Source organism: Aedes albopictus, chromosome 3 (assembly GCF_035046485.1).
Source record: "Aedes albopictus strain Foshan chromosome 3, AalbF5, whole genome shotgun sequence".
Classification (NCBI taxonomy): Eukaryota; Metazoa; Arthropoda; class Insecta; order Diptera; family Culicidae; genus Aedes; species Aedes albopictus.
Window position 1 is genome coordinate 197,696,965 of NC_085138.1, and position 20,502 is coordinate 197,717,466.

The 20,502-nt window shown below is 38.6% G+C and overlaps 1 protein-coding gene across 5 annotated transcripts in view; it reads left to right on the forward strand.

The window, feature by feature from the left end:
• Positions 1-20,502, forward strand: part of LOC109411639 (GRAM domain-containing protein 2B) — a 126,334-nt gene that overhangs the window by 26,013 nt on the left and 79,819 nt on the right. Inside the window, exons 1-3 of one of the 5 annotated variants that reach the window (XM_062858325.1) lie at positions 4,065-4,225; positions 4,315-4,701; positions 18,439-19,558. The exons of 1 other annotated variant lie outside the window; for it this stretch is intronic. In XM_062858325.1, the coding sequence (XP_062714309.1) occupies positions 18,711-19,558 (848 nt within the window). In that variant the 5' untranslated portion in view covers positions 4,065-4,225; positions 4,315-4,701; positions 18,439-18,710. Of the gene's footprint in view, positions 1-4,064; positions 4,702-18,438; positions 19,559-20,502 lie in introns of those variants that run through there. 3 more of the 5 variants (XM_062858322.1, XM_062858324.1, XM_062858323.1) reach the window with 3 other exon arrangements.

Genomic DNA, 20,502 nt, shown 5'->3' on the forward strand with positions numbered 1-20,502 from the left:
AAACTAACATTTAAAGAGTCAAAGTTTTTTTAACCGTTTTTTTTACAAAAAAATAACTCGAATATGATAAGATGTACAAAAAAGTGATGTATGGGGGACATTTAGAGAATTATCCAAGCTTTCATGAAAAAATATTTAAAAAATTCTAAATACATTTTTACACGCTAAAAAATATATTTTTAAAATTAAAAGTCAATTTACAGAAAAAGCCCACTTTTTTATGTTTTGAAATTTTTTTCCAAGAAAGTCAATATTGTTGCCAAACTTTCCTCCATACATCACAAGATGGGAAATTTTAAGGAAAAAAAGTTTTTCTAACAAAAACTTTTTCATGTTATTTTTTTTAGCGTGTTGCGCATTAACTCGTACAGGATGTATCAAGAATCCTTATACCCATTTAATAACACTCAATGGGCATTACAACTTTGTTTGATTGGGTGCTTTCTTTTTCTTGGCGTTACATCCCAACTGGAATAGAACCTGTTTCTCAGCTTGTTTTTATATCTGAATGCTTAAAACAGCATTCTGTTTGCTGAAATTGTATTATTGTGTGCCTAGAATGTTTGGTAATAATTTGTACCTTATTTGACACTGATTATAGTGAGGAAAGTTAGGCAACTATATTGTCTTTCTTGGGAAAAAAATCCAAAACAAAAAAAAGTGGGCTTTTTCTGTAAATTGACTTTTAATTTTGAAATTATATTTTTTAGCGTGTAATTTTTGTTTTATATATTTTTTTTCATGAAAGCTTGGACAATTCCCTAAAAGTCCCCCATACAACACTTTTCTATAGGTCTTGTCATTTTTGAGTTACACCGATTTAAAAAAAGTTAGGTCCTCTTCAAATGTTACTCTTGAAAATTTTCGAAAATTTAAGTATGCAAAGTTGCTTATAAAAACCTAGTCTTTATGCCCACCAAATTTCATTCGATTCTGAGAGGGTGTTGCAAACCGCTGGTCGAGTTGGCGCGAAATTCGTCCCTTCCTTCCACTCCTCCGGTAGCTGTTCGGTTTCCCAGATCCTGACTATCAGCCGATGCAGACAGGTGGCCAACTTTTCTGGGCCCATCTTGATGAGTTCAGCTGCGATACTATCTCTACCAGCTGCTTTGTTAGTTTTGAGCTATTGAATGGCGTCCTGAACATCCCTCAGCATGGGAGTTGGTTCATTTCCGTCCTCCGCTGCACTGGCGTCGTCGTTTCCTCCGTTGCCGTGGTCTCCCGTGCCTACGTTCTCCACGCCATCCAGGTGCTGATTGAAATGCTGCTTCCACCTTTCGATCACCTCACGTCCGTCCATCTTGAGGCCTCCATCCTTATCCTACATATTTCGGCTCGCGGCACGAATCTGTTGCGGGATGCGTTGTGCTTCAGGTAGAACTTCCGTGTTTCTTGGGAACGGCACAGCAGTTCCATTTGTTCGCACTCCGCTACTTCCAGGCGAAACTTTTTTTTACCGAAAGAGGCGGGTCTGCTGTTTCCGCTTCTATGTTTGTAACGTTCCACGTTTTGTTGGTTTTGTTGCTGCTGCTGCATTACCACCCTCTCTGCGTTCTTCTCCTCTAACCACTCTTCGTCGAACCATTTGTTGCGTCGATTCCGTTCCACGTATCCGATAGTGCTCTCGGCTGTGTCGTTGAAGGCTGCTTTCACTGTACTCCAGCAGTCCTCCAGAGGTCTCTCATCGAGCTCGCCCTCGTCTGGCAACACGACCTCGGGATTATGTGCGCAGGGATGGCATTGTTCTCATCGTGAAGCAACTCGCGAGTGGAAAACCAACAAATGGCTAAGTCACGGTACTGAGAGTAAACCGTACCGAGTTTCCAATCGCAAGTCCTTTTTGTTCACTGGGGTCGTTACCGTTTGTCACGGTTCGTATTATTTTGTTGCTGATTTTCCGTTACAATATTTTTGTAGGGCCGGATACCAATCCCGGAGGACCATAGAGCATAGTTGAGCTTAGAGTTTTTCCCTGGCACTCGGATGTTGATCAGCCGTCCCTAACATGGGGATCAGACACTGTTGTGAGCCGCTCCTCCTGGAGAACAGACGCTCACGTTTGCAGAAGCAAAACCCCTCCCCTTCCCTGTCAGTCTACGACCAAAGTTCCCACTGGAGTTGGTTATATGATGTTCCCTAAGGTTCCTCGTAGTTTCCAGCCAATACCACGTGGAGGTACAGATAGGAGCTGCTGGGCAGAGGCCAGGCTTGTAAACAATCGACACTTTTCACTACCTTCGTTTCGTTGTCGCGGTAGGGTGTCAACTTGCTTTGTTTCATTCGAGCGCGACCGCTACCTCTTACACACAACACGAGCGGCAGAACGAAGATCAATAAACAAAAAAGTGGATCAAATCAACGTCGTCTGACACGATGACATTTGTCTAATTCCAGCTTTTCGCAAGATTTCAGCCAATTTTGATTAAGATTGGTCTAATATTAGTTTATTCGTGTGTGATAAATCGATTACGACACATACATTTATCCAAAACACCTCTCTTTGTGGGAATGACAGGAATAACAAAAACCGAACCATCTCCCGAAGACGCAATCGTGGTCAAGCGCATTCATTCTACATTTTTGTTCCGTACAGTAGTTTGATCGCTTGTGTTGCGAATGTTGGAGACAAAGGCAGCCGAATATCGACAAAAAGGTGTCAAAGACTGTGATCGCTAACAAGACTGGCAGAGGCTAGTGAATCACAATGGGAACTGAATCGCGCAACATACCCAGCCTCTACCGTGCCGTTCAAATACATAAATTTAGGCTAAAACTAGTGGACTACTATGAATTTGTAATTATTGCCAGGTATTTTCAAATCTCGACCACTGTGGTCGCCTTGTGTCCTCCCGATCTTCGTGGCGTAGAATAGTAGTTGATGAAGCTCAAACTTCATGCTTCACGTTCCGTTTTCCATCTGCACTCCGCCGTAGATGATACACAACTCTTTCCATTCACAAATTCCAAGCAGCATTGGCCTTCTGTACACATAGTCCAATAGTCCATGCTTCGTGTCCATAGAGTGCTATCCGTTCAATCAACATTTTTGGTAAATAGGTTAACTTAGTTAACTTCGTGCGATCGTAGAGTTCTACGAAGTCCAACGTTTATATCCGTCGGTAGAGATGTAGAGTATAGGCATTAGGCATGCATCACATCACATCACTCTTGTATATCAAATTTGCAGATTGGGAACCGCTGGTCGTGTATAATGTAGAATATTTTTTTGCTCACGAGAGTCCGCAAAAAGAGCTTACGTTGCGACCGGAATGGGAGGAAATTTCAATTGAAGTTTGCAAATATTTACTACTCGTAAAGGCAGTCAGTGTCGCATGCATGCCATATGTATGGTGCTATAAGCTGAAAGCAAATGATGCTGGTCGGGTCGACCGCGGTCTCGAAACAATCTTGAGCCGATTTTCTCCGCACTCTTTTCAAATTTCACATTGACTAAAAGTGCGATTTCTCAGTTTATACGGCCAGCGGTGATGAATGGTTTGGTTTTTATAATATCTTCCTTCACCTATATTTTACACCGAAGCGTCGTCGTCGGTCGTGTCGTGGCGCAGCAGTTCTCTCGGAGCACACGCTTGGTTTCTCCGACTATCGGAGTTGCTTGCTGCTGCAATCCATCGCGGAGACGTAGACGTCGTCGTCAGGCAATATCAAGAGTATCAACACGGAGAAATCAAACTACCTAATTTTTGGGTCGATTTTACTCAAAGCTGAGTATATCGAATAAACTAGTTACCCAAAATTAGGTTGTTTTCCCTCTTTCCCTCACCGATGTTGTCAAAAACAAACAGAGATGCATCTACCCAACGGGGGTCCTTGAGCCCAATAAGCCAATTTTGGGTAAATGCAGGTTTACTCAAATTTGGGTTGAATGAGGGGGGGTCTTGGGTTGAATTTACCTACTCTTAAGTAAATGTTTTTGCTGGAGGTGAAGGCAATTTACCTAGTGTGAGTTTAATCGATTTACTCAAATTTGGCTTATTGGGCCGAACTATGGGATTGAGTCAAAAGAACTCAATTTTGGGTAGTTTGGCGGTTCCGTGAAGACCTGTCGTCGGTTTGCTCTCACGACCGCGACGCGAACGCCAGTGTAGTCTGTCTGGCGCAGTGCCTATCATCATCTCGTCTGCCACAACGATGATGATATTACGGGAAAACATCGATATATCGTGCGGTCGTCGGTGGAATTTTGCAAAATAAATCCGTAAAGGTGATCCGTCGGAAAAGTGTTCTATTTTCGCCCGTAGTGTTGTTGTTTGGGTTTAGCGAGAAAAATGAAAATTTGGTTTTTATTTTTAGTCATCATCAGCTTGATTGAACCTTTCTGAGGCGAAAAAAGCAGTTCGCTATGACTCTTACGGAACTGGAGGGTTTCTGTATCGCGCATACGATGATAGTGACCGCGTGTTTGGTAGTGTTTGTGTGCTGATGGTGGTTTTATCCAACGACGACGTTGCGAATTTATGCGAATTTTGGAGAGAGAGTTTTCCTTGCGGTGTTTAACAGTTGCTACGAAGATTACATCTAGATGTCATTAGGTGTTTACACTAGCGAGTCGGATTGGTAATTAACAACTTTGTTTGGTCATATGGCGATCGTGATATCAGATTTATAAAGTGGTGTGCGCCTCGGTTTCAAGGATCCAAGATAGTGAAATTTGTTTGCTGAACGAGTCAGATAAGCGTGGTACGAATTGAGACTGGTATTAATGTTTGATAATGTTGTTGATACAAATACGCTAATTGGTTGGCGCGATTCTTAATTATTATTGTTGTGTACTTTGTGTGACAAATTTAGGAAATGTGTCTAGAATGCTGAACGGCATGTGACAAACTGACGAATGACTTTGTCGTTATTATTAGATAAACTAACTGCTTGGTGGATGGAGTAGCAATCCAATTAGCCTTTCGAAAATGGAGCAAGCTACCCAATCCACGTGGTACTGTGAAACGGGGTATCATTGATCTGATTACTCATTTTCATGAAATGATAAAACATCATTTCAATGAATTTGTTCATGAATGGAGCTTCGTAATCTATCATTTTGTAGTCTTCAAAAACCCACAAATTGATGTCATAGAAAAAACTCATAAAAATACTTATTTTCAATCAAATAGCCAAACAATCATTTTACTAAAAGTAGTATTTACTTCCACAGTAAATTGCATACCTTCATGCATTATTGGTGGTTTTAGGAAATCAACCATAGTAGGATATTGGGATCAATTTGACCCAGACACTACGCCATCGTGGTGCGAAAAATCTAACATCTTAGGAGGGTTAAATTTCCGTAAGCAAGGTCCGTTTAAATTTTTGACAACAAAAAAAAAAACAGTTTATAAAAAACGTTGAAAAGGCCAAATTTTAAAACTTTAAATCCAGAGTGAAGTTGATCAAACAATCAGAGCCGTAGCGTGGGCCCATGGTGCCCTTGGTAAGCATCCACATTGACGCCCCAAGATAATTGGTAATTCGCAAATTTGGTAGTTATTTTTTCCAAAGTTTTGCAAAAAGTTGTTTTATGCTGGTTCGAAGAAACAAATTCCACCCTATTTTTTATATTCTTAGAGTGATTATGATTCGTGTATATCTTTAAGATTTTCAATTTTAGTAGCCTAAAATTTTCTCAAATTTTATTCCTCTTAAACGAGTATAAGTACAAACACGTTTTGCTTTTCAAGAATCTTCCTTAGACCAGCATAATAATTAGAAATGATATTTTAAATTCCGAACATAGTAATGCATAAATTTCGTCAAGAAATTTAACAGAATTTTTCTTTCTTTTCTGGACTTTTATTTTACTGAATTTTCTTTTTAAAAATACTTAATTGAATTTCAATGGTTTTCAAGAATCCTTAAACGATCTATTTTATCAATTATTATGATTAATTCAATCAGTTTTTACCAGGAATTTCTTTAATTTTTACCACAGTTTTCTTCTGAAGTTTAATCAAAATATATCCCGGAAGATTTGTAAAAAACATTTCAGTCATCTTTAGACAAACCATGGACATGGAGGAATACCAAGAGGTATTTCCGGAAAACTTTCTATATGACTTTTGATGATATATTTGGAAGGATTTCTGCAGGAATCACTGAAAGAAGTTATGCAAGAATCTCTGGAGAAATTCCTACAGGAATATTTGAAAGAATACCTGATGAAAATTTGGGAGACATTTTAGCAAGAATTCATGAAGTAATTCATGCAGGAATATCTGGAACATTATTTGGGGAAAATCTGAAAGAATACGTGGAAGATTTTTTGAAGGAATCCCTAAATAAGTTTATATTCCTTATGTGACAGATTTCCTGAAAACAAAAACCCTAGACGGTTTATGAAGAATTCCCTAGAGGAATTTCTGAAGGAATCCATGAAAGGCTTTCAAAAGCAACTTTTGCAGGCATTTTGCATGAGATCAGTGGCAGCTTTTGTAACGGAATACCTGGAGAAATTTCTGAAGAAATACCAAATTTATGAATTTTTGGAGGAACTAATGAGGAAATTCATCAAAGGTGTTCTATACGAACTCCAGCAGAAATGTATGGAGAAATATCTAGTGAACATGGAACAATTTCGTATGAAAATAATGGAAATGAGGAAATGTGAGAGAATTTTTGAAAGCAACCCAACAAATAATTCAGAAAAAAAAACTCCTGAAATTTGTGAATGAATTCCTGGAATATTTAATTTGTTATGAAGAAATAAAACCAAACATGAACATGAACATGCGACATGAATGGTTTCTGCTAGATTTACGAGAGTTTCAGCCCAAAGAAACATTTAATGTAAATATCTGTTTTTTGCAATAAGAGAGTTACATTTTCCATTTAAAACACTTTTTAACAACAATGTAAAATATCTCAATGGAAGACATTCTCCAGTTTGTTTGGGAGTTTTAGGAAAGTACCTTTCACTAGAATTTCGAAAGCATATAAAATAGATTCTTTAAATAAAATATCAAATGAATTTCCTGGTAACAGCATGATAACCATTCAAAATAATCTAGAGAAATCTGAATTTTTGAGAATGCGGTAGAACTTTAAAAACACATGATCAACTTTAAATCTCAGAATTCATGAAAATAGTAGCATCATCCTGTTTCATTCTAGCCTTAGGCTTTTTCGGCGCCTCTCTGAGATTAGCGCCCTTGGCGAGGGCCAACCTGGCCCACCGCACGCTACGGCTCTGCAAACAATGAAACAATATTTTAAGATTCAACAATTACACAAGTTTACAAAATAAAACGAAAGTCGTGAACTTCTGTCAACGACCAAAATTTTTGAAGCACAATTTAGTGCTGATTTCGAAACCGACCTTCAAAAATTTTTAAGTAGAACAGTTTTTGAGTTTTAGCTCAATATCGAGTTTTGCAACTTTTCAAAATATGTAATTTACTAAAATTCAAATATATTGGGTTTTGTTCAACCAATTTTAAATCTTATTCCATAAATTAAAAGCTGAATACAATACCATTCGGTCATCTGAATACAGGTTTTGCGTCAGATTGATGAAATTCAAGATATTGGCGAGTTTTAGGGACAATCTTCTTAAATTTAAGCAAAATTCCCTAATTTTTTTGAAGAAATGTATTTTTTTCAATAAGAAAAAACTAACTTAAAAATTCTTTCTCCACGTTTATTTGACATATCATATGTAGGCGAGTTACAGTAAAAAATTCAGCTCAATCGGAGCATTGATTACGGAGAATGAGGTGTATGAAGTGAGCGACGTTGCTTAAAAATAGAACAAAAATCGATTTCAAATCATCAACCTTGTATGGAAAGTCGAAAAAAATTCCGCTCTACTGTATTTTTTTTCCTTCGCGTTTTCGAACTCAGGGCATGATTCTACACCAAAAATGATCATCAGCTTACCGAGTTCAAAAATGCTGTAAACTAGTGTTATGGAACACACTCAATATGATAATGCCAAATCTGAATCAACTTGAAATTCTTACAATTTATCAATGAAGCCAACTTTTCTAGAGTTCACCACATGTTAACAGAGGCGCCTCCGTATATGCCCATTAACATTGTGATAACAACGGAGTTATGTCAGGTTACGGTGGCGCTATCTGTTCATTCCATATTGGCCGTTTTAGTTATTTTAGTGGTCCATTGATATATTTCGAATGTAAATGACTCGAATTAAACGCCTAAAGGTAGGCAATTGGAAATCGTCTGCCTTTCGCAAAAACTATCCAAGCAACCAAAAGTTCGGATTCCACTTGAAGAACGAACTCAGAAGTTCAAGTTTGGTTCAATTCCGGTTTCGTTGAACTTAATTCTCCAAAAAGTTACTCATGTATTGTTTATGAACTAGGAAGTACATGTACAAGCTTTTGACTTCTCTTCAAAGGACATTAAAGTAGAAAAGAGGTCAAGAAAAAACTTACTTTGAACTTTTGAGCAGAGTTCAATTAAAATTTAACCGAACTCATGTTGAACTTTTGCGTGCCTCTAAAGCTCAAATAAAGTTCAGTTGGACATATTCCAATAACTTGAAAAGTTCCGTTTCGAACTTGTTTTGTACTTGTTTTGAACTTACTACTCAAAGTTCAGATAAATATTAACCGTACCAAAAGTGAACTTCACTTGAACTTCGGCGACAGCGGAGCTCGGGAGAAGTCCTCATTCAATTAAATCACTCGGAAATCCAGCCCAGCAGCCACAGCTTGTGTTAATTTCACAAGTACACTTTGTTTCACTACAATATTTCAACGTACTTACTTGTAATCAACGCAAAGCATACGTATTATGCGGCTCAAAGGCTGCCCCGCAGCGGACAACTGTTCCACCACGGATTCCGCCGGAGTTTTTTGTTTTGGCTGTGCATAATTTTTTTCCAGTTTTGCTGGACGTTTCTGCTGCAAGAGGGATTACTGCGAGAATTCATGGAAGTAATCTCTGAAGAAATCTTTAAAAAAATATATATAAAAAACCCCAAAGGCATCCCAGGAGCATTTTTGGAGAAAAATCAAGCAGAGATTCCTGGAAGAATCTAGCTAGCAATATCTGAAGAAAATCCTGGTGGAATCCCATTTTGTATTCCTGGAGAAATTCGAGCAAGTATTTTCGAGAGAAATATCGGTGAAACACCAAGACAAGTTCCATCAGGAATTCACGGCTGAATCTTAGCTAAAACTCATTGAGCAGGAGTAGTTGAAATATTGGAGCAGTTTGAAGGGGGCCTAGCAGGAATGACTGGAAGAATTTCAGCAGCAATTTTCAGAGGAATGACAGAATGGATCCTTGGTAAAATCTCTGGAATTCCTTGGAAAATTCTAGATACATTCTCACAGGGAAATTCCTGGAGGAATCATATCACGAACTTCTGGAGCAATTACAGCAGGCATTTCTAGTGCAATCCTTCTAGTAGAAATTTATGGAAGAATCATAGAAGGATGCTTGGAAAAATCACTGGAAGAACTTCTAAAGGAGTTCCAGGATGAATCACAGAAGGTATTTCATGAGGAACTCCTGAATGCATTCCAGAGTGAATGCCGGCGAAATTCCAAGAGGAATTCATGGAGACATCTTCAGAAGGTGGAAGACTTTTCATTATCCACCGCAGTAAATGAAATGATATACACCCCAGCGCCACCTGGTGGGGAGATTTCTTACTAATAAACACATCAACAGATAACCTCTGACGCTTGACCAGTTCCTGATGTAATGAAAAAGAAGAAGGATCTTGCACAGATAAAAATAATGATATTTACACGTCATGTAAACTTCATTTTAGTCATGTAAAGTTAATGTTATGATGGCTTACATGATGTAACATGTAAATTTGTGTTATATGTCATGTAGTCAGAGTCATGCTGAATTACATGACATATAATGTAAGTTTACATGATATTTCATGACTTTTACATGATATGTCATGTAAACTTCTGTGATATCCCACGCTTCAATCATGTGCATTATATGTCACAGAATTTTACACTCTTTTTTCTATCTGTGTGCTTTATGGATATAAATACTATTTACATAGGCGAACCGTAATCTGGGGGAAAGTTGATCACTTTTCCTCTATTCTTTTCAATAAAATCAGGTACAATGCATATGATCCCAAACAAATATTTGAAAAACATGTACTGAGTGGACCTGTATCAAGTTCCGCAAACGAATCGAATTTCTTACAAGAAACTGATACGTTTTGTGAATAATATTCAAATAGCCAACATTGAAAACTTCAGTTCGATTTGTCATGGTCATACCCACAACATGATTTCCTGAATATTGCCAAAAGTGTTACATGTATAAGAAAAAAAAACAGAAATTATTACCATTGATTTCATTTGAAACAAAAGTTCTTTTGTAATAAGATTTTAACAATAAAAATACATATTTGGCTACATAATGTTGAAATAGATAAAATTTCTTTGGAAACTGTGATATTAATAGATAGATTATATACTTCATCAGGTTATTCTAGTCCATTCGTATAGACTTATGATTGATGAACTGGCAACACTGTCACATATTTTTAATAATATTTCCATATTTGTCTTTGTTTAAATCAGAACAAAACATCTATACATCGCATTGACAATTGTTTTACAGTAGACGTTCGGTCGGTGCAAACGGTTTAACTGCATGGATTTTTACCTGCAAGTCCGACAAGTGCAACAAATTTGCAGTTATCGCACCGCCAAACGTCAAAATGGTGCACCGAAAGACTCGCAAAAAGTGAGTTCTTCCTTCGGAAGGGAAGTAAAGCGTGGGTCCCGAGATGAACTAGCCCAGGGCTAAAAATCTCGTTAATACAGATAAAAAAAGGTTTACAATGCATATGTTTTTGCCTGGTTTCTTGATGAATCATCTGAAGCCATACTAAACTAAAATCATGAAATGTAAGAGTTACAATACTACACTTGTAGAGTTTTGACTTTGCAATCTATTTTTGTGACTTGATTTTTTTTTGTAATTTGATGCCACACTACGCTTAGAAAAGGGCTGTTACCAATTTTATTTTGTAATGATTTGTTATTTGATGGATTACGACTGTTCTTGGTGTATTCTTTGGAGAATTTCTTGGCTTTTCAGTCCGATTGTGAGATCAAAAACGCCTTATGTTCTCTTACTCCGACGTTTCGATCCGCATCGGATCTTTATCAAGGAATCTGTATTTATTCGGAACATTACAATTAGTTTTGTTTTACAAGACACTTTACAAACAATTAACACATTACTGAGTTTTTGGTCGTTTTTTCGTCATGTAGATTTTTCAATCTTTCAACCGTCATTCGATATTCTAGCTACAAATAATTACCTGTAACCCGAACACACTAAGAACCGAACACATAACACACGAAGTTTAAAATCATCAACCGTCATTTTGAAAACGTAGACATACAGTAGCGAAAGAGGTCCGAATCCCGATCCCTAGTGATTTGAGTTACGGTTTTCCGGATGAAAACGGACCGGAAAGTAAGTAAAACTTGACAAAAATACGTTAAAAAGACTGACAGTTAATTATTTGTAGCTATAGAATATCGAATGACGGTTGAAAGATTGAAAAATCTACATGACGAAAAAACGACCAAAAACTCGGTAATGTGTTCATTGTTTGTAAAGTGTCTTGTAAAACAAAACTAATGAGCCATTTTACGAGACGCTTCGGATCAGCTGATCGCTCATTTCATGAATGAAAATTTGACAGGAGGTTGTGCCCAAGCCCGTGAGTGTTAATATCAATATCAACACTGTTGTCGTTTCGTAAAATAGACTATTGTAATGTTCCGAATAAATACAGATTCCTTGATAAAGATCCGATACGCATCGAAACGTCGGAGTAAGAGAACATAAGGTGTTTTTGATCTCACAATCGACGGGCTTGGTGGTCTAGTGGCTACCGCTTCTGATTTATATGCAAGAAGGTCCTGGGTTCAATCCCTGGCCCGTCCCTTTCCTCCTACTTTGTATCTTTCTATATACTTTCTCTCTGCTCTCTACATATACAACTCATGTATATTCACATGTTCATAGTCATTGCTAGAACAGTAACGGGTTGAAAAAGCCGTTTCCCTTCCTTCCAAACTTTCACAGCACAGTGTTCCAATCCTATTAGAAAACGCCTACAAGTTATGCAATCAAGCGAACTGTGCCGCACATCTTCAAAATAGTTAAAACACACAATTCTATCACCTTACCCTGGTATCCACATACCAATGTGTGAACCTTCTGCCAACCAATTCCCACCAACACTCCAACATCCGCATGAATTTGTGCTGGCGCAGAGGTATATTCGGTCAGATGTGGATACAAACGATTGCAATCATCAATTCCTTACCATTCCCCAAATTGACCTGCAACCTGACGTGGCAGGCGCCATTGTCGCCTAAAAATAGAAGATCGCCAACGCTCACACACTGAAGATGCCTGCTAGTCCCCGGCAGATATCTCATTGGTTCCTTGTGTGAGTGTAGCTGGTCTGGCGATACTGGAGTAGCGTCTACGGGCGGTCAATCAAGCTCAAGCTCAAGCTCACAATCGGACTGAAAAGCCAAGAAATTCTCCAAAGAATAATTTGTTAGTTGACTGCAACTTTCTCAACCACTACTGCCATTAGGAGGACGAAAAACTCAATTTCAGAACCGTGTCACAGCAAGGGCATCTCCAATGCATCACACCACTCCGAATTTCGCAAATATGACGTTCATTCTCATATCGTACTCCTCCATCACCTTTGGGGAGTGTTTCTCCACCACCGAACATGGTGGTGCCTGGTTGGTTGGTTACCTTAGGTCGTATCATAATTACAACTGTGCTCAGCTTTTAATTGAGCACGCAAAAAACGCGTAAACTACCGCGCCATGGGTGAAGCAACAAAGAGCACATTTGGAGGCACACGTCGGTCGGTAAACAACATCAGCCCATGCGCATTAGGGTGATCTAGATAAATTTTGAATATTACGATCACATTTGTTTTGCTATCCCGCTTATATAATTCTATCATATTTTACGCATTTGTGTGGAAAGCACAACACTATACACTATGTCCAGAAGCTCGAGAACTGGAATCCAACCCGCCGTCTTCGAATCGGCGAATCAAAGATTTTTTTTAATCGTAAATTTTCACTTATGCTAATTTTTCACACTGGTGATTCAAAGACTCATTTACTAGAGACTAACTGGACAGAGAAGTGTGACGATTTTTATCTTCGAATTCATTGTTGTAGGGCGCCTGCACCAGTTATGGCACTACCTAAAAAAACTATTTCTTCAAAATTAAGAAGAAGACCGACGAACGTCATTAATGTGTCAAATGATTAATTAGTTTAGGCCGGAATAAATCCTATTTTCTTCTTTTGTCACTTCGCTCGTTGACTCGTCAAGGGGGGGGGGGGATGATAAATAATAAATGTATTTGATGCAAAATTACCCAAACAATTAGGCAAAATCGTTAAACTCATCGGATTTGTTAAGAAATTTTCTGAACGACTCTAATTTCACTTTAAAATTTAAAAATTTCTTTAATAATTTATTTGTGTCAAAAATTTTCCAAGGTGACATAAGAGAAAATCGAAATTTGTGTCAGCCTAATTACAGAAAAAAATAGAAAAGGAGAAAGAACTACTTTTAGTATATATTACGGTGTGTGCCAATGATAGGAACCCTGTGCCAGTTATGGACACATTTCTAAATTTCGGTTCCACTTCGCACTATTTTCATGCACTCCTTATGGAATTAGCCATAATTGGTACACTACGGCGAAATAGGGTGCAAGCGAGGGTGCAAGGAAGCTATAATTTTGAGAAAAAATATTTATTTCTATTATAATTTAGGCAAATTTTGAAGTTTGGATGAGTGCAACCATCATTTGTTAACGTGAGTTTTTATTCACAAAATGTTTCTTGTTTTTTTTTTTATCTGTATTAACGAGATTTTTAGCCCTAGGCTAGTTCATCTCGGGACCCACGCTTTACTTCCCTTCCGAAGGAAAATCTCGCATTTTGCGAGTTTGTCGGGAGTGGGATTCGATCCCAGGTCCTCGGCGTGATAGTCAAGTGTTCTAACCATCACACCAGGTCCGCTCCACTATGTTTCTTGTTGATTTGCATCGTTAAAGGTTGAAAATCAACTATGGCGAATTTATAGTACTATAGTCATAACTGGTACACTGATCAAAAATTAACATATCTCGCCTAAGGGTATGCTGTACGGGATTTTTCCAAGGCGATCCGAAACGAAATGTGAAATTTGTGATACGAAACGGAATTGAAAAATGTTCCGTGAAAGCGATACGAAATTATTATAAATCATTCGGTATATCGCATATCTCTAATCTCGCCATGAAAAGGACACTTTAAAACACACAAGTGTAAAGCGAGCCTATAGCTAATTGATAGTATATCTTAGCTCTTAGCATAACTGCCAAAATTCAACTGATAGCTGCTGAAAACAAAAAGTAACAACTCGCTCAAAAACATTCTTATGGAAAGGTTCAACGTACTGTAAATAAGTCATAAAATAGACGATTTTGATGTTACATATCCTTAAGTATAGCGTGCTCGAGGCACTACACGCGAATTCACCACTTCATGTACAATAGAAAAAAAAAACAAAACTGAGCACACAAGGTAACCTATATGAAACTTACCCTACGTAAATTGACTTTTTGCAGAACTGCCGTAATTCTGCATAGTGACGTAAGGGGGTTCTTTTTATTAGCGAACAGGTTTGGGTCGAAGGGTCTCCGATTTCAATGAAAATTTCACCAGTGCTAGAAGTTGTGGGTATATCATCATATATGGAATTCAAAAAAATCATAGTGGGCTATTTTTCCGGGAAACGCTAGATGAAATTTCACAATCATCCAAAAATTTCTTATACATTCCAAATTTCAAAAAAATGTATCTCATAAACTATGCATCGAAGAACAAAGTTTTTTTGTTAAATCGACGCCAAATTACCTCAGCAATTCGATAAAAATACAGTGAGAAAAAAATTCTCAGTAAATTTTTCATCATAGAGAAAAAAAAACGTCTTAAAATGCTGATAAAAGCAACGTCTGCATCATAGATTTTTTCCAACAACATTTTTTCTAACGCAAAAACTAAGTTTTTCCTTTCGTTCTTTGACGCCAGAATGGAATCTCCTACCATTTCAGAGATATAGAAGAAAAACCAATGGCCAGTCGCTATATTTTCATAGGAAGCCATCTACAACACAGCCGTTCACTTGTTGCAACATATTTGCATTGCAACAAGCTAATGACACTCGCTAATTGCTTTAACGAAACTTTGACACACACGTGTGTTGGAGTACACTTCCAACATGACTGACAGCACAGCTATGATACTTTATTGCTTTCTAAATGCAAAAACTTGTCAAATTTTGAAATTAATGGATTTGTAACTAAGAAGCGTGGCAAATAATAAGTTTACAACGAGCAAACGTATGTATAATGTCCTTTAGGAGAAACACTTAACAGAACTTTAAAAGATATTTACCATAGATTAGAGGAATAAACAGGTAATAATTAGTACGGGCAACAAATTAAAACCAAGAGTTTACCATGCCTACAACGTCTTAGCGCGCTGATAAAACATTGTTGCTTTGAACCAAGCTTATCCTGTTCTCAGAAGCGACACAATTCCAGCAGTGACGATAATAATGTTTAGCTATGGTCACATAAAGATTAGTACCGAGCACGGTTAAGAGTACTGAGTTGACAACAGTTGAGGTAGCGCGGTACGCTCGAGGATTGATCATTATCGTTAAAGTAAGTTTTCAATATTTATTAATAATAAAAAAACATTTTTAAAAAGAGAAAGACTTTGGTATCTTTATCTATTAACAATTTGGTAAAAAAACTTCAATCTATTAAAAAATGTTTGGTCAATCATGAACTATATGACGGTATTACGCAAACGTCAAACTAGAATATAAACGACCCAAACTTTTCGAGTGCCCGTTTTTCCTACTACCCGTAATATATTTGAGTAACAATTGAATCGGTGCACGGTTCAAATTATTCAAATATTGTCCAAAATTGTTTAGTGCTCTAAGATGCCGAGCAAATGTTTAATTTTAAGAAATCCTCCAAGGTGCTCATTTATATTCACATCTGAGCATTTACGAAGCTCCATTCATCAGTATTGGATTCTTAACTATATCTTTTGAAAATTTCAAGAATTCTTTCTATATTTCTAAACGAAGCAAAATTATTAAAATCAAAAAACACTACACAAATAAACATTTTTGTTACTTGCACAGTTAAAAATGTTATATCATTAAACCTGTAACAAAACGACCTTGCCGTGTGTGCAACATTTTTCCATCAGTTTTAAATTTACAGCTTGCTCTCAGTATGAAGCTTGCGTTCAACATTCCATACAAGCAGGGCCGGATCTCAGGGGGGGGGGGGTTGGGCAGGCGGGACCCACATTTTAGGGGCCCCCACAAGAATCTTTTTTGGTTGCTAGCATTAGCTTTATTTTTCATATTGCTCAAGTACTGTTCGAAAATAAGGAAAAACAGTTTTGGTCATCTCTCCGAGGGGCCTCCACATCTGCATACAAGAAATTATTGGATGTTAAATTCAGTTAAATGAGATACAAATTCGCATGTCATTATTCTTTTTTGTCGGGTATAATTTCCAGAAACTTTAGTTAGGGAACGTCCATAAATTACGTCACGCTTTTAGGGGGGAGGGGGGGTTCAGCAAAGTGTGACGACTCATACAAAACTTTCAGAGTTCTAATACAAAAAGTGTGACATAGGGGGGAGGGGGGGTTGAAAATGGGCAATTTTTGCGTGACGTAATTTATGGACGTTCCCTTAGTCTTTGTTTTCTTAAGGACAGACTTGTTAGAATCCCAATATGGCCGCCACAATGGCCGACTTTGAGACCCATTCACGATTTTGAGAGCACAAATCTCTTCGTAAACAAAACCAGCGCACTTGAGCTTCTTATTTTAAGCTTATTACAAGTGAGCAAGAACAGAATAATAAAATGCATTGTTGTCTGAAGCTTGCTTCTTGAGATTAGTGCGTTTGAAGTTTTGATGCAATGTTGAACCGGGATTTCAAGACGTTTGTCCTTAAATTGAAAATATGAAAATGTAGCGACTGGTCGTTGGTTTTTCGGCTATATCTCTAAAACGGTAAGAGATTCCATTTTGGCGTCAAACTAGACAGGAAGACACTCTTCGCAATCACAGTCCCAAAACTCTATTGTAGATACTCATTTGAAACTTCCGTGAAAATCCCCTGAAACCTTCAGAAACATCCAAAACCCCCCTGACATTTCCAGAAACACCCTGAAACGCCTTGAATCCCCTTTCAGACCTCCGAAAACTTCTCTTAATCTCCCATGCAACTGAAATAATAAAATCTTCAAAAACACCATGAAATGATTTGAAACCCATCTAAAACCTTCCCCCAGGAAGCCCGTCTAAAACGCTCTGTAACCTCCTAAAGCACACTAAATCCTCACTGAAGTTCTATTGACGCGTCTAAATCTTCCTACCATGACCACCCCACTAAAAACCCCTTAACATTTTGGAGACGCATTATTTCGTCGCTGCCGTCGCAACCTTGCAACCGAACACGTTTGTGAGGCTCCGTGTTTTATCATAAATTTGGAAAAATGTTACCTATCAGATTCTGGAAAATTATAAAGTGTTATGCACAATGGATACGTTTGCGTGGCAGTAGGTTGATAAATTTCCCATAACAAAAAAAATGTCTAGACGCAAACCTCAACAAAACGGACGCATTGTGTTCTAGGCTTGAAGCAAAATGCCGGGTTGCGCGGAGTGCCCACCCATTGTCATTTTCCGCTAAGATTGAATGAAACACCAGGGAACTCCATCGAACTCTTCACATCAGCGTTCAAAGGAATGAGATGGAGGAGCCTGGCAATCGATAGGTTGATTCTTAAATTTGGTTCGTTTCACATTAGATAACTATTTAAAAAAGTGGAAACTTTTCGTTCCCCACGGGTTTTCTTTTGACTACAACAGTCTTTCACCAGCGTAAGCTGAGTTTACATCTATAGAAAAACATGTAAAGAAATAATTTCAAATTGGTTTACGTCTCGTTATCGTTATGACTCCAGTTCTCCTTTCTCTTCTCCTACGTCAACCTGTTGCAATCAATTAAAATGTTTGACCATGACTCTTTCCAAATCGTCATGAATTAAATCTGGCATGGAAGATTTCTTCCACGAACTGTAATTTTGGTACACCCTAAAACGTTGATTCGTAATGCAAAAGCTATGACTTATACCGCTGCTGCTGGCTGCTGGCTGTTGGCAAAATATGTCGGACCGAGCGCGGCCAAGAACAGAGCAGTTCGCGTTATCGATTGGCACATGGAAACATTTAGTCTCGAAGCGAATTGTGGTGTGAAATTATCGGCGGCAAAAAAATTTAATACAGAGACAAATTTGCTTCCATCCTTACTTAGTGGTTGGTGACGAACGGACGTCGATATGGTGGAATATTGCCGCAACGAAAAGCGCTCCAAAGCGTGCAGAAGGTAGTTACGGGCGTACAACCGACGGCGACAACCGAGTGCACTGTGAAATGACATAATTTTGAAATCGAGCCAATATCGATCGGCTGGCTGCTAGTTGACCGGTAGTGTGGCGTGGAGCGTGGGTGGGAGTGAGTGAGTGTGGTGTCATCGGGCAAGAGTCGAGCCCCACAGACCGGAAGGTGGCTCGCGAGTGAGGAGAAATGGTCTCCCTGTCGGAGTCAGAATCGAATGGGTGCGGAGGGGCGGCAGTACAGAGGAAATCGAAATTTTTGCCGCAATTTGTGCGCCGGCTGGGCCTCGGGAGGAACAGAACGGTACCGAAAAATGGGCTCGAGCCGGAAGATGACGTGCTGCTGCGGAAGAAAATAGTGTCATTCGAATGCAATGGTTCGGTGAATGTTGGTGAGGGCGATGGGAGAGGTGGTGTGAGCAGTAGCAGTAGTGATCGCCCGTGTAGTTTGCCATTATTGGTCCAAGTGGACGATTCGAGACACGGGCTTGACGGGCGCGAAGAAAAAGCAATAAGTTTAGGCAGTGAAACAGGTGCGCGTCGAACATCGTCGATTCTTAAGCCTAGTGTTTCCCAAATCATTGTGCTTGATCCAGGGGCTCGCGATGTGGGCGTTAGAGTCAGAACGGTTTCTCGTCAGACAGACGACTTTACCAACAGCTCCGGCAATGAATCTTCCTCGTCTCCGTTTCGACGGGGGTCGTCGTTTAGGCAGAGTTTCAATTATCTATTCAAACGCAACAAACACAAACTGAAAGACCGTTCATGCACCAGCGACAGCGATTCCAATGCCGTCCTGGAGCTGGATGAAGAAGAACCGAACACCGCCAGCACTCCCAGCAAACCGTTCGATGCTTTTCTGCCGGAAAAAGTGCCTAGTAAACGTGCCAGCACCGGGGACATATTCGACGACATAGTGATACAGCTGAATGAGGACTTTGGAGTTAAAAATAGAGCCAAGTGCCACAGACGGATGCATTCTGACTCGTTATGCATAGGGAAGGGCGTTGTTTCGTCAAACGCCACGCAATGTGATAGGTAAGTCTTGCATTCTCTTCCTGTTTTTTTTCTTGCTTTTTACAGCAATTTTAAACAACAAGAATATAGCTCATGGAGCTCTGGAGCACGTATTGTGTAAAAAAGTAACGTAAGTGATTACGACTATGAGGTGCATTACATGCGCTATAGGGTGCACTTGAATGATGCTAGTTGAGTCATTTGAATCCTAGCATGAAAAACATTTGATGAACATTTTGGTTGTAAAAGAAGGTAATTTCGAATCGAATGCAATATGTCCTTATTGTTCGAGCTTTCCTAAGGATTAAGTAATCTCAATTCATAAGTTGTGATTGTTTTCTCAAATTATACTATGCATATTGCATATGCACACCACCAGGTAATCAAAGGTTTTCAACTACTTTATAATAAAACTACTTTATAATAAAAAACGCCACAATGTTTCGAGATTTGGTTCCCGGTATAATCTAGAACGTTTTTATAATGGAAATCTTCATTTCCCCGACATAAAGTTCTGCTTTTAATACGAATACAAGAAATGTTATTTTGGCAAAACGAAAAGCTCACAGCCAATATACCTAACAATAATTCAAATTAGATTTCGAGTGTTTGCCTCCCCCTTCTTTCAAAAGTTGTTGCCTAAATGTTTACTTTCGAGAGAACAATCATATATACTCCATACTATTCAGTTGCTTATCGAAGTAACGCTTTCACCTTTCAATAACCATGCATTCGTCCGTCAGGCGGCTCTCGGCATTATCGTTACTTCGATTCAACGCCCCTGGCATAGTTACTCGGAGGATGAAATTTTTCCGTCAGCCCCTGAATCGGACACCATAGGGCCAGAATAATCCACTAAAGGCAAACAATATCTTCTAAGTAAAAAAAAAATCGTGTTAAGTACTGTTCCTTCGAATTCCACTAAGAATTTGCATCCTTTGACAGATACGTATTTCGACCTCAAA